Source organism: Misgurnus anguillicaudatus, chromosome 20, assembly GCF_027580225.2.
Source record: "Misgurnus anguillicaudatus chromosome 20, ASM2758022v2, whole genome shotgun sequence".
Lineage (NCBI taxonomy): Eukaryota > Metazoa > Chordata > Actinopteri > Cypriniformes > Cobitidae > Misgurnus > Misgurnus anguillicaudatus.
In genome coordinates this window covers 31,561,250-31,577,147 of record NC_073356.2, presented here as the reverse complement: position 1 = coordinate 31,577,147, position 15,898 = coordinate 31,561,250, and the positions used below count along the sequence as shown (strand labels likewise).

The window sequence follows — 15,898 nt, the reverse complement described above, 5'->3', positions numbered from 1 at the left end:
ACACAAAATGGCCGACCAAAAACCATTTGGTATCGTTTGACTCGCCATGCCTCACGAAATCTAACAAGACCAGTCTCATAATTTTACATTCAAATTTGCAGTAGTTATAAGCAAAAATAGACATTTTTTATATCTCGTGACCAGTAGGGGGCAGTGTGACGAAATGGTGCATGCACCCTCAGGTCATCACTGTTATGACATATACCAAGTCTCATATTAATACGCGAAAGTTTTGCGAAGATACAGGCTCAAACACATTTTGGCGTGCTCGCCCTCGCATTCTTTGATGCGTTATACGACAACGGGTAGGTCTACCGAAAAGCTTTTGATAACTTTTTGTCTGGAGTGTCTCTAGATGATGCCTACCAAAAATCAAGCCAATCAAACGAGCGCTCTAGGAGGAGTTCGAAAAAGTAGGTGTTCAATATAATTCAAAATGGCCGACAGGAAGTAGGTTTGACTCAGACATATTTGGTACAGTCGGACTCAGCACGAGCCAAGGAATCAATAGAGTGAAGTCTCATGTCAGTGTAGCAATTTAATCAAATGAAATAAAGATTTTAAACAATTTCTTTACATATCCTGACCACTAGGTGGCGCCGTCCTAAAGATTTATATGTGCGCTCAGAACATGTCTCTGATGAACCATGCCAAATTTCGTAGCGATAGGCCATTCTGTTTGTGAAATACTGATTTTAATGGGAAAATTCAAAATGGCCGACACCCAAAATGGCCGACTGAAAACCGTTTGATATCGTTTGACTCGGCATGCCTCAAGGAATCTAACAAGACCAACTTCATGATTTTAGACTCAAGTTTGAAGTAGTTATAAGCAAAAATAGGCATTTTTTGAATCTCGTGACCACTAGGTGGCGCTGTGACGAAATGTTGCAGGCACCCTCAGGTCATGACTGTAATGACATATACCAAGTTTCGTGTCGATACACCAAAGTATTGCGAAGATACGGCCTCACATCCGTTTTGGCGTGCTCGCCGCCGTATATGTTGTCACGGTATATGAGAACGCATTGGTCTATCAAAAAGCTTTTGATAACTTTTTGTCAGGGGTGTCTATAGATGCTAGATACCAAAGGACATGCAAATCGGACAAACGCTCTAGGAGGAGTTCGAAAAAGTAGGTTTTACGGAAAATTCAAAATGGCGGAAAGATGTGCATGACACAAATGACATCAATGTGTGCATTTGAATCATCATGAAACAAGGATTCAGAGGAAACAAGAATTTAGTTTCTAGGACTGATGGGTCAGAAGTTATGAGCATGAACATAAGTGGATTTTTGGACTGTTGGTGGCGCTAGAGGGTTTGAGTCAGACACACCAAAGTTGCTATAGTAACTTTTGAGACTGTCCTCTACATGTGTGCCAAATTTCATAACTTTCCTATGTACGGTTCTATGGGCTGCCATTGACTTCAATGGCGGAAGAGGAAGAATAATAATAATAATAATAATAAGAAAACTAACAATAACAATAGGGTTCTACGCCCCTTCGGGGCTTGACCCCTAATAATAAGAAAACTAACAGAAACAATAGGTGTCTACGCCACTTCGTGGCTTGACCCCTAATAATAATAAGAAAACTAACAATAACAATAGGGTTCTACGCCCCTTCGGGGCTTGACCCCTAAATATAGCTGCAAGCAGCGATACCGGGGTCAAGCCAAACATGGCAAAAAATGATTCATACGTGATGACTGTCATGATTTAAGATCTAAGTTTGCATTAGTTTTATGAAAAAAATAGCAATTTTTTTGTATCTTGAGACCACTAGGTGGCGCTTTGCCGAAACAATAGATGGTGCCTCAGGTCATGACTGTAATGACACCAGTGTTGAGTGTAACTAGTTACTAAGTAATTAGTTACTGTAATTAAATTACTTTTCCTTTGAAAAAGTAAAGTAAGGGATTACTCTTATTTTTCTTGTAATCTAATTACAGTTACTTCTGATGTAACTAAATACTGTGTATGGACTCTAAACAATTATATATACTATAATACAATAGTGGATTTAACATGGTTTAAGTTTACAATTCTCACTATTAACTGGTTGATTATTAGCATTAATATTAATGAGATGCTGGCTGTTTATTAATACTTAATAGCACATATTAATGCCTGATTCTGCAAAACTTTATTCTACATCCTTAACCCTCCCCATTTCTACCAATACTTAAAATGTATAACTTCTTTATTATTAGTTGTTGGAGTATATTGAGGCAAAAGTAGTTAATAGTTAGTTAATAGAGAGAATTGGACCCTAAAGTGGGACCATAATAATTGATGTACTTTTATATATTTTTTATTCGAGCCATTTCAAGCCTATCCTTGTATCATGTACTAAATAGGATTTAGAAAGTAATTAGTAATAAGTAATTAAATACTTTTTGGAGAGAGTAATTTGTAAAGTAATCTAATTACATGATTAAAGATGTAATTAGTAACTAGTAATTAATTACTTTTTTTGAGTAACTTACCCAACACTGAATGACACATACCAAATTTAGTGTAAATACAATAAAGCAATACAGAGATATAGCCTTAAATGACTTGACCACTAGGGGGCACTAACCAAACAATAAATTGTGACTCAGGTCTTGATTGTGATGACACCCACCAAATTTGGTGTAAATACGATAAAGAGATGCAGAGATATAGCTTCAAATCTCTTGACCACTAGGGGGCGCCTAAAAAGTTTACAAGTCCTCCCAGAACATGTTGCTGATGAACCATACCAAGTTTCATAACAATACGCAATTGCGTTTCTGAAATACTTGAACTTAAAGAAAAAATTCAAAATGGCCGACACACAAAATGGCCGACCAAAAACCATTTGGTATCGTTTGACTCGGCATGCCTTCCGAAATCTAACAAGACCAGTCTCATAATTTTACATTCAAGTTTGCAGTAGTTATAAGCAAAAATAGACATTTTTTATATCTCGTGACCAGTAGGGGGCAGTGTGACGAAACAGTGCATGCACCCTCAGGTCATCACTGTTATGACATATACCAAGTCTCATATTAATACGCAAAAGTTTTGCGAAGATACAGGCTCAAACACATTTTGGCGTGCTCGCCCTCGCATTCTTTGAAGCGTTATACGACAACGGATAGGTCTACCGAAAAGCTTTTGATAACTTTTTGTCTGGAGTGTCTCTAGATGATGCGTACCAAAAATCAAGCCAATCACTCGAGCGCTCTAGGAGGAGTTCGAAAAAGTAGGTGTTCAATATAATTCAAAATGGCCGACAGGAAGTAGGTTTGACTCAGACATATTTGGTACAGTCGGACTCAGCATGAGCCAAGGAATCAATAGAGTGAAGTCTTATGTCAGTGTGGCAATTTAATCAAATGATATAAAGATTTAAAAAAAATTTTACATATCCTGACCACTAGGTGGCGCCGTCCTAAAGATTTATTGGTGCGCTCAGAACATGTCACTGATAAACCATGCCAAATTTCGTAGCGATACGCCATTCTGTTTGTGAAATACTGAACTTAATGAGAAAATTCAAAATGGCCGACACCCAAAATGGCCGACCGAAAACCGTTTGGTATCGTTTGACTCGGCATGCCTCAAGGAATCTAACAAGACCACCTTCATGATTTTAGACTCAAGTTTGAAGTAGTTATAAGCAAAAATAGGCATTTTTCGAATCTCGTTACCACTAGGTGGCGCTGTGACGAAACGTTGCAGGCACCCTCAGGTCATGACTGTAATGACATATACCAAGTTTCGTGTCGATACAATAAAGTTTTGCGAAGATACGGCCTCACGTCCGTTTTGGCGTGCTCGCCGCCATATATGTTGTCAATTTATACGAGAACGGATAGGTCTACCGAAAAGCTTTTGATAACTTTTTGTCTTGGGTGTCTCTAGATGCTACATACCAAAGGACATGCAAATCGGACAAACGGTCTAGGAGGAGTTCGAAAAAGTAGGTTTTACGAAAAATTCAAAATGGCGGAAAGATGTGCATGACACAAATGACATCAATGTATGCAATTGAATCATCATGAGCCAAGGATTCAGAGGAAACAAGAATTTAGTTTCTAGGACTCACGGGTCAGAAGTTGTGAGCATGAACATAAGTGGATTTTTGGACTGTTGGTGGCGCTAGAGGGTTTGAGTCAGACACGCCAATGTTGCTATAGTAACTTCTGAGACTGTCCTCTACATGTGTGCCAAATTTCATAACTTTCCTATGTACGGTTCTATGGGCTGCCATTGACTTTCGGCGGAAGAACGAGGAAGATAAATAATAATAATAATAAGAAAACTAACAATAACAATAGGGTTCTACGCCCCTTCGGGGCTTGACCCCTAATAATAAGAAAACTAACAATAACAATAGGGTTCTACGCCCCTTCGGGGCTTGACCCCTAATAAGAAAACTAACAGATACAATAGGTGTCTACGCCACTTCGTGGCTTGACCCCTAATAATAATAAGAAAACTAACAATAACAATAGGGTTCTACGCCCCTTCGGGGCTTGACCCCTAATAATAATAATAAGAAAACTAACAATAACAATAGGGTTCTACGCCCCTTCGGGGCTTGACCCCTAATAATAAGAAAACTAACAATAACAATAGGGTTCTACGCCCCTTCGGGGCTTGACCCCTAATAATAATAAGAAAACTAACAATAACAATAGGGTTCTACGCCCCTTCGGGGCTTGACCCCTAATAATAATAATAAGAAAACTAACAATAACAATAGGGTTCTACGCCCCTTCGGGGCTTGACCCCTAATAACTAATAATAATAATAAGAAAACTAACAAATACAATAGGGTTCTACGCCCCTTCGGGGCTTGACCCCTAATGAAAATGTGTAAAACCCAAATACAGATACCAGGGGAGCAACTCTGGTCTGACAGGTGGAGTGACCAAAACTGAGTGTTGGGTTTTAGTTACAAAATAGACCATTTTAAAACGCAATGTATTACAAAAGCAAGCTTATAGGCAAATGTGTAAATGTTTTAAATGAATTTTATTTAAATATTTTCGTAGGAGTATGGTCATGTAATCCCAAAATCAGCGGTCATTATCAGTGGCGGCCGGTGACTTTGTTTTCGAGGGCGCATGATACGAAGCTCGTCACAACATGTTTGTAACCCGTCGTGTGTGGCTCGTCATTTCAATATACGTGTTCGGCGCGTCATGTGAACATGTTATGCATCACACATGATGTCAAAATACAAGCTTGCTGCAGACACTTTGAATGGGTTTATGATAAAAGAGACCCTCATGTTTCCCAGATACTCGTTTAGTGTTAAGTTAGTGTCCAGCACGCCAAATAAGCTTTCTCATTAACCTATCAATTACATAATAATGTGAACTCGTGAAATGAAAATTAAGTAAGTTAGTAAACATTATGATGACAAACACGGTTTAATTTTGAATGCTTTAGATCCTATAATACAAGTCTTTAAATTATGCTATACATACCCCCAAAAAATGTAATAAGCGAAATGTAATATTCAAGGTAAACTCCAACCAGAAGATCAATATAAGGAAAATCAATACTGTGCAGCAAAAAATGGATGGCAGAATTCCAAATTCAAACCTCAGATACCTAAGAGCAAGGATAACACAACAAAAAGATTTTTGTTACAAATGAGTTCACCCTTGCATACTTCCCAACGTGATATTTTAAGATCTGCTGAATCTTCAAATTGCTTTCAGAGAGCTCTTTTAAAGCTTTTTATGTCAAGTGCACCGAGTGTTTAAACAGCCAGACAGTCACTTAGTTGAGTGCTTAATGTTAGTGCAGTAACTGCTGGCTGTGTGATTCTGTGCAGTCACAGATTGTGTGTCTTTGTGTTTGTCATTATAGCATCATTCTATAGGGGCTGTACATCAAAAACTTGACATGCGTGCCTTCCAAAAGATTTTTCTTCGCTTGCATAATTCAGATGGGACAACACGTTCCTTTTATCACAAAGAATGGATTTTCATTTTTCACAGAGCCTTCCTCCAATATCACAACATCCTCTTGCACAACTGTCAGGATTTGGAAAGACAAACCAATAAATCTTGGTAGTTCCAAATATATTTTTTCATTATGGCCATTACAATGATTATGATTTAAGTTTTATTTATGGTATTTTGGTAAAAAATAACATTTGGAAATGACTCATACTCATACTTGTATTTCCTGTGAGATCACCACCACTCAATCATGCTGTGAACGTGTGCATGGTGATCCACCTGCAAAAGGTGTAAACCAACACCTGTTTGTTTTCTAGCTTTACATCATTTACCTGTTTGTATAGCTACCCTGTTAGCAGAAACAGATGAAGCTTGATAATGCTGTCAGGAGAGCTATTTAAACATGTACTATCCACCAATCCATCAATCCATTTATCTATTACTAAAACAAGTACAAATACATCCATATCCAAAATCTATGCAAGTCGCCATCCTGCTCATCTGGAGCAGCTGGGGTTAGGTGTCTTGTCCATCCATCCATCCATCCATCCATCCGACCATCCATCTGTTCGTTCGTCTGCCTGTGCGTTCGTCCTTCCGTTTATCTGCCCGCCCGATCGTCCGCCCGCCCGTCCGTTCATCCGCCCATTCGTCCGTGCGCCCGTTTGTCCCCCCGCTCGTCCGTCCGTCCGTTCATTCGTCCGTTCGTTGATTTGTCCGCCTGTTCGTTCGTTCGTCTGCCCGTCTGTTCGTTCGTCCGCCCGTCTGTTCGCTCGTCCGCCCGTCTGTTCGCTCGTTCGCCCGTCTGTTCGCTCGTCCGCCCGTTTGTTTGTTCATCCGTTTGTTCGTTGTTCGTCCGCTTGTTCATCCGCCCGTTCGTCCGCCCGTTCGTTCGTTCGTTCGCCCGTTTGTTCGTCCATCTGTTTGTCTGCCCATTTGTCTGCCCGTTCATCCTCTGTTCGTCCGCCAGACCGTCCGTTTGTCCACCTGTCTGTCTGCCTGTTCGTCCGCCTGCCCGTCTGTTCGTCCGTCCGTTCTGGTGCCCGTCCATTCGTCCTTCCACCAGTTCGTTCATGCGTCTGTCCACCAGTTTGTGCGTCAGTTTTTACTATCCATCCATTTGATCTATCCATCCATATATCCATCTAACCGTCTGTCTGCAAATATGCTGCACTCAAGAAACTGCAATCCTGTGTGGATCTAGTGGCTTTGCAGTTGACTCATCTTTTAATATAATTAATTTAAAGCTAAATATGTTGGAATCTCCACACGTCCGTTTGTTCCTCCGCCGTCCGTTCGTCCATCTGTTCGTCCGCCCGTCTGTTCGTTCATTCATTTGTCCGTCTGATCGTCCATTATGGCGTCTGTCCATTCGTCCATCCGCCAGTTCTTTTGTACGTCCGTCCGCCAGTTCGTCCGTACGTCCGTCCACCTGTTCTCCTGTTTGTTCGTCCGTCCACCTGTTCTCCTGTTCGTCCGTCAGCCATTTGTCCGTACGTCCGTCCGCCTGTTCGTCCATCCGCCTGTTCGTCCGTACATCCGTCTGCCTGTTCGTCCATCCGCCTGTTCGTCCGTACGTCCATCCGCCTTTTCGTCCGTACGTTTGTACATCTATCCATACATCTACATATCCATCCATATATCCATCTGAACGTCTGTCTGCAAATATGCTGCACTCTATGGATACTGCAATCCTGTGTGGATCTAGTGGCTTGCAGACTCATCTTTTAATATAATTAATAGAAAGCTGAAACTGTTGGAATCTCTTCTGAGTAATCCGGCAGTGTTCCCTGCAGAGGACAGCCTTGCACTATAGCAGCCAAAAATAGCACTAAACCTTAAATGAACTCATGACTTTCAACATCACAAATGCTGCTGTCGCTGATGGGCACAAAAAGATAAAAAAAACTAACAAAATATGAATGAAAGAGGTCCCAAAAAGCAACCATCAATAAAACTGTGCCAGAACGAGAGTTGTTTAAAGCTATTGGGAAGGCCATTAGACCAGATCTGGATGCCTGGAGGAGAATATTTCATCTTAAGAATACTGGAATGGAAAGTGCATATGGAAGCATCCAGATTGTAGCATCCATCAGGGAGGATGACAGCTGTGTGGAGTGGGAGGGGGGAGTTAGAGAGGATTATGTAATCCTCTTATAATTTTTATGTTTGAACCGCCTAATAACGTATTACAAGGCTATAGGAAAATTTCAAGTGCTCTACTCGTGTTCCACCACGGTCTCGCATTTATTAGCATGGAGTATTAACTTCACCTGGGGCCTGTGCCATTTACATGATAATACTTGGTTTTCCCTCATCTCCTGCTTTTGTGTGTTCCACCAGGAGCTCGATCCTCCTCTCCAGGAAGTTCAGCATAACTCACCATCCTGTTTTGGCTCATCTCTTATCATCATCTGCTTTTCATGTGTTGCGTGTTTCACAATACCTCACTTATTGTGCTTTTACATCTAATTCTAGGATGGACTGCACAAAACCTGATAAGAAATAACTAGGAGATATGATGTTTGATGGTTTGATTGGATGAAAGATGAGCAAATGCTCCAACACAAAATCAATTAAAAATTCAACACTTGTTTTTGCTTTAATAATGTTTAAGTCATGCAGCAGACAAAAAGACCACCATTCAATAGGTACGTTTACATGCAACCAAATAATCAGTTTGATGTCTTAATCGTAATGAAAAGTATTTATGTAAACACCTTAATCAATACGATTGAGGACGATGGGATGCAAATTTGGATCGTATTGAAGGGGGTGATGTTCTCTGATCTGTGACCCGATCAGCAGGAGGAAAGTACGCATGTAAACGCGCGAATCGTAGTATTTTCTCAATCGGATGCAAAAATACCTTTTGCACATGCGCAGAACATTTGTGCTCAAGTTCACGTATTATATTTACCTCTTATATGTCACGGTTCTTGTCACAGAAACACGAAATAGCAAGGCAATAGCATCGTGCATTTATAAGATAACGTTAATGGGGTCACGCGCTGTACACGCGATGAACTAAATTCTGCAGCGTTTATGTATACTTTTAACACATTAGGCTACTTAAAGTAATAAAATAGCATTGTGCGTTTTAAAAAGTTTGTTTTCATTCCCTATATCTGAAAACTTAAGAACAACTTTCTCCAACTCAGCTTTGACTTTTATCCAAAGATAAAGCGTGAACTCGACGAGAGATGCTATTCGCAGCGAAGCGTTGCCAAGTCCTCTGCTTTTTCGAGCTTAGATTTGGGATACTGTTTAAACTGTTTCCACCAGATTAAATGATTTAATTGCTTAGTTATTTGTTTTTGGGCTGTGAATAGTCATTGGGATGCTTTTGGGCTAGTTTTGAACGTCCATTCGGATGGTTTTGATACGTGAATCTGGCAACCCTTGCTGTGCACTTGCGCAGAATTCGTTTCGGATTCTATATAATGTACATGTAAACGATCATTTAAATCAGATTGCAATGTTTAGGGTGCATGTAAACTGTATCGTCGTAACCTTCAATCGTATTAAATTCAGTCGGATTGGCAAAATGTTGTGCATGTAAACATAGCCATTGTGCAGTAAAGAAACCAGCACTGTACTCAATTAAAAACACTACACACATAATATCAACATCATAACTTAAATGCAAAGAAATGAAATGCAAAACAATTTGTCTAACTGTCTGTAGAGTTGCAAGCAACTTCAGTATTTTCCCAGCACTCAAGATCTTAGATATTTAAAAATATATATACAGCAGTGTATACTAACCTTTTTGTGCTGAACATTTTGGGTCCTTGTTATCCAGTGCTGGCTGGGTGACACTGTGACAGGGATAGGCCAGCTATATGGATTAGACCTGGAGAAAGAATAAGAGGAGAAGAGTTTGGTTACAAGGAGCGGTTCAATCACCATCTCATAGTATCAGGTTTTTAAAAAATGCAAGGACCAATGACCTCACCTCAATAAGGGGTGTGACCTATATGGGTAAGCAAGATACAGCCGATATTCCCATCCAACAAACTTAAAGGATAGTTTTCCCCAAAATGAAAATACTCTCATCTTTTTTTCACACTCTTATATTGTTACAAACCTGTATAAATTTATTTGTTCTGATGAATACGAAGGAAGATATTTTGAGGAATGAGCCCTGTTTACTTCCATAGTTTTCTTTATTCCTACTATAGAAGTGAATGGGGCTCATGATTTGGTTGAACTATCCCTTTTAACAAACTATCCCTTTTCATTTTTGGGTAAACTATCCCTTTAAGTGTACTATCCCTTTACATTTTTGGCTAGACTATCCCTTTAGGTGAAATGAGAGGAAGCTTGTGACATCAATGGTCAGTGTTTGTTTTCAGTATTTAGCTCATTGCAGAAGTAATTAAGATCGTGGATTCCCTCCATTTGTTTTTTAATTAAAACTTGACCAGAGAGCTAAGATTCAATCTTTACAATCATTGTTTATATGTTGTTAACACAAAAGAAATCTGATATAATTGTAAATTTTGTCATTTCATCAATATGGGTTACTTTTATTACCCTGACTAACATATGGGTCAGTTAAAAGGATGCTAGGATAATGTTTTGCAGAGACCTACATATTAACACAGTCAAGCTCTTAAAAACTTCAAAGTTTACATCAAAATCTTTGTTGGTTAATAAGATCAGGTTAAGAGATATAAGCCAAATGTCAGCTAGGGCTGCCAGTTCAAGCAGAGTACATCAATAATGTATGAATACAGCCTGTGTAAGACACTGGCAATAATAAACCGTCTACTTAAAGTTAGTGTTATTCCACCAGCCCATCTACCTCCCTATCTTACCACGGGAGCAAAGCTCCTGTAAAGATCTACCTCAACCACAAAACACAGATAAAAATTAAACCGTGCACAATTATAAGAATTTAATAGGAGGCGCATTTAATTTCTGGAATTGGAGAGGAATAAAACTGGCCATTAGACGGACATAGGCAGTATGCAGCCCGCAGAAATAGCATTGCTCTGATATTGATTAAAAGAAATTAAGGTATTAAATGAAGCTCATTACTTCCGAGCAATAATGGAAAACTTTATGAATGGAAATGGATTTTCTTTAATTGGGGATGACCTTAAGGCCATCTGGTTTTATTATCCAAAGCCACAGCGCAAAATGACAGTAGTAATTGCTCTGGAACAGAACCAGCGCACATAATCCAATTTCCTGGGACCATGACTATACATGGAAGATTTCAGATAGACAAAGAAAAACCACAGTATTTTGTCTAAGATTGATAAATTTTTTTTGTGTAAATAAGTAAAATAATTAATAGCTTTTGTGCAACTGTATCCAGCTAAATCCAACATTATATTATTCTGTGCTTGTTAAGTCACAAATACAAAGTGCAAACACCTCTGCAGGAGATCAAAACTCGCTAATGAGCTTCATTAATAAACATGCAGCCCATATATCACACAGTATGCGTGATACATGTTTATTAACACAGCAGTGAAAAAGCACTGTGCATCAAATTACATTAGAGAGGCCAGGGCCACTGGGAGTAAAGAACTAACACTCATAACTTAAAGATGCTGGAGGCTAATAACTGCGATGAAAAATAAATAAGGTCATTTAATAAGGCAACTTCCATCGTCTCATTGCGATTGTTTGACCTCATCAAGATGATTTCAGATCACCGCAATGATTGCACATCTCTTTAAAAAACACAAGGGGGAGCTGTAGCGCCTGTATAAACAGGCAAGAGACTGTATCAGATGTCTTCTATCAGACTGGCTACTATTTAAGGCCTGTTGTGGTATAGTCAGTTTATTTTGATTGCCTTTTTATTTTTAGTTATTTTTAGACACTTTATTGTGTTTATTTCTCATGTTTTTGAAAGATATATTTATATGAAAATGATATCATGAACAAATGAAAAAAAAGTATGAGAATTAAATGTCAAAGCAATAAAAACAGGCAATTAATCGGCATAATCGTCACAATTTACCAATTAACACAATAGCCGCCAGCCAAATTTCATAACCGTGACAGCCCTACTGACCAATAACTAACAAATTTCCACTTTCAGTATGTTGATAAAAAGAAAACCATTTTGTTGTTTGGGTATTTCAGCTTCATAACACTGAAGAAAGAGCAGAAAAATCTTCATAATATTACAAATTACAACACAATGCGTTTCAGCGAATTGTTCGAAACTGCAGTCGAATGTGCAGAATAAAAAAATCTGCGAGTTATAGTGTAACAACAGTTTTGAAAGGTGGAATACAAAAATTGTCTCTTTGGCCATAAATTATGTAGGACTCTTGCTCTCACTGGATTCCTGGTTTGTTTTATGGCAAAGACAAACAAGCATTAAAATAAGCTAAAACTATCTCTATATGGCTCTAAAGTATATAAATTGTAAGTGGGGGGGCTTCAATTATGTGACCCTGCCTGTGAAATCCAATCGAGTGATTTCAATGTTAAGTCAATGTAAAGACGTGTTGATGCGCGTCTGAAGGTCTCGCGGCGCAAATGTGGCGTTTAGCGCAGCGCGGTAGACACGATTTAGCCTCATTCGTGCGTCTAGTTTGCGCAAATAGCACGAATTAAGCGCTGCCGCGGGAAACGCGCAAGTTGAAACATTTGAACTTTGGCGGAAAAACGAGCCGCGTTGACCAATCAGGAGCTTGCTCTAGTAGTGACGTGATAACAGGAGGCGAGGGAAGACGCAGAAGCCTATGGAAGGTCCTCCGATGAGGCGAATTTCCACGTGAATGTCAGTGACTAGAATTTTATGCGCGAATGAAGCGAGTAAACTCAAAATGTTCAAGCGGCAAACTAGACGGGTAGACGCGAATTTTACGCCTTCACACCAGCCGCTGCAAGCGTGAGTGATTTACATGTTAAATCAATGCAAAGACGCAATTAGGCATCCTGCGGCGCGAAATGTGTGGAAGGTGGGGCGCGTTCCACGCGGATTGAGCGTTGCCCCTGGAAATTATGCTAATTTCCGCGTTAATGTCTCGAATGACTAGAATTTCACGCGCGTATGAAGCGAGTAAACTCAAATGTTCAAGCGTCCAACTACGTGCGAATAGCCCATTTTTGCCACCTTTACCGTGGCTGATGTGAATGCACTACCCAAAAATGCAATTATCTCAGCCTTTTAGTCAAAATTTTGTATTTTTGAAGAAACCTACCAATATTTGAAAGGTGATAAAAAGAGAACAAATGAAGGTAGGATTAAACTTTTTTTTTAAAGCAAAGGGTCTGTTCTTTCATTTGATATGTTGTACGTTTATATATATATATAAAAAGGAGAACATTTTCTAGAATTTTTATAAAAAATCTGCCGCTGACTGGCAACTTTTTTTAAAAAAAGTTTAAATGTTAACGTTAAAGTAAATACTTCATATATTAAAGTTACATTTCCACACAATGCTCTTTACATTATTTTACCTAGAAAACGGTAAACCACAAGAAAAGACTAGCTAGGTTTTCACAGATTGGGTCACATTTTGTTGTGTACAGTGGGGAAATGTCAAAAAAAGGTTGTAGATTTCGACACCTGGTCTACGAGAAAACTTTCATTGCCCAACAAATATACATGGACATTTTGGATAAAAGCATCTGCCAAGCGTCTGCATAAACGGAAATGTAATATCTTGCACTTTAATTCTAAAATGAAAATGTTCTCAAAAATGAAGCTCTTGTTTTTTTATAATACATTTAAAGATATTCTGAGCCTGGGGCAATATAATAATGCATTAAAAGCAAGACAGTTGCTATATGGCTTCACATAACAAAAAGAAAAACATATCTAGCTTGTAACCACATCTAAAAGGAAGCCTGGTTTCAGCACTGGACAGCAACCGATCCTACTCAGCAGATCCTTTGACGGTTCACATAATCTTCACAAGTGCACTGGACAGCCAGAACCCATTTACCAAGATGGCAATTTACATCCATTACATTCACATGATTATTTTTCACAGTATTCACATAAAGGAATTTTGCATGGATGTGTGCAGATCACAAGAATCCAATTACAATCGACCATTTCATCCTGCGACATTATGAACAAACATGAGTCAATAAAAGCCCTTGCTGGAAAACAAGGTGGAAATATTGAAGTGCACCAGCCATGACCATGAGACAACAATGATCATCTTTATATAACAAGTCTGATTTACACCAAAGCATGCACATGGTACTCATCAATATCAATAGATCGATATTGCAGCCCACAGTTGCTTCAAACTGTGAGTGAATAGCCACTGCTCTGCCTCGGTGTAGATTACTCTTTGGTAATTTTCATGTCTGTATCTCTAAACCACCATTTCCAAGCATGGAGTTACCTCTTTGGTGATTTATGGACAGCACTTATCATTAAGATTTACTAGTTTTTTTCATGGCAGGTTTCCATGAGCGTTTGCCTGGCTGTAAAAGGACTGCTGCCCTAAGATGAATCGAAGAGGACAGCCTGACAGTGATACAGCATCTATGAGTTTCAATTACAATGAGTTTGCATCAAAAACTGCTGTTTAAAAAAATAACATGATTATAAACCAATATAGTTTCGCCTTCACACACAGCCGTTTGCAAAACTGCAAAGCACCTTCTCAATCTTGCAAGCTCTAATCTGATTGGCTAACTTCACATGACTTAAGTGACTTAAGGGCACATAGAGATTTTTTAATTGGTCCGTCGGGATCAAAATCAAGTCTACAAAATACTGTATTGATACAGTAAACACGTTTTAATTTTTTAAGGAGTTTCCATGTTAGCGCCATCAAGTCTTTGGACATTTCACAGCAAGTTATTAAAGATGTCCAATATATTTGATATTACAGACCACGTTTTCTACTATTTTACTGTGTCTTTATTTAACATTATTTTAAGTGTAATGTTGTGTGGCCAAATTTTATATTAGTCTAGGTTTGCTTACAAAGTACGTAAAAAGTACTTTGTTATATTATGGTGCAGTTATGACATCATTGTATTTACATGATACTTTAAACTAAGGTACTAACATGCTATGGCATGTTTATTAACACAGTGGATCAATATCTCACATATGGGATCAATAAACTCAATTTGTGCATTTATTTATTCAAATATTTCTTCAGTAACTTTCCTGTCACGCTAACCAATTAACACAATCAAAACATTATAAATACATTTAAAATCAGTTTTGCAAAAATATCCAGTATTGCTGATAATGTGCATATTCCCAAACCCTCCTATTCGACATCCAAATGTCATCGTTGTATTTGGGAAAGTCCGTAATTTCCAGGACTGTTACCAGTCCTCAGGTCAAGTTGAAGTTTAATCTGTTAATATGAATACGGAGCAGTTCCCTTATGTTTTAACTACAACCAGATGTAATTCATCATTTAATAGTCAAAACTACTTAACGAATTATACTTATCGCGTTAAATAAAAACGCTTACCTTAATTCAGGTAAATCGGTGTGTGGATATCTGATATTATGAAGCGTTTACATCGTACTCCAACATAAACCCTAAACGCTGGCATGGTGAGTCTGATATTAAATAGCGGGAATGTACCATTACGAACTGTATCATGGGGGTGCTGTGGATCAAACCAAAATTAGACTTCTCAAGACCTGTGTATGTTAAAATAAAATTAAGCTGACCTATACGACGCCTTTTTCATAAACAAAACTAAACTACCACATAAATATTAAGGAAAAAATGTAAGTCTTTTATGGACATATTTATGTGGTACCAAACATTTAAATATGTTGTGTCCATACATACAGTACATACATATATAACGTTACAAACAGTACATACATACATGAATAGAGTTACATAAATCTATATAATGGCTTGATTATTTTTTACTAATTTATTTACACAGAAATCTTATTTTTAAGCCTGCATGTCAAACTTTTATTATGAAAAGCGGTTGAGGGTTCACCCGGATAATATATTTCATG

The 15,898-nt window shown here is 38.5% G+C and overlaps 1 protein-coding gene across 3 annotated transcripts in view; it reads right to left on the bottom strand.

Annotated features, from left to right (window-relative positions):
* The window catches only part of oxr1b (oxidation resistance 1b), a 168,932-nt gene extending 153,417 nt beyond the window's left edge, over nt 1–15,515 (bottom strand). For 2 of the 3 annotated variants that reach the window (XM_073858527.1, XM_073858529.1), the window contains exons 1-2: nt 15,387–15,515; nt 9,724–9,811 (exon numbers count right to left, since the gene is read on the bottom strand). In XM_073858527.1, coding sequence (XP_073714628.1) covers nt 9,724–9,740 — 17 coding nt within the window. In that variant the 5' untranslated portion in view covers nt 9,741–9,811; nt 15,387–15,515. The remainder of the gene's footprint in view (nt 1–9,723; nt 9,812–15,386) is intronic. The other variant, XM_073858528.1, reaches the window with a different exon arrangement.
* Nucleotides 15,516–15,898: the final 383 nt, after the last annotated feature.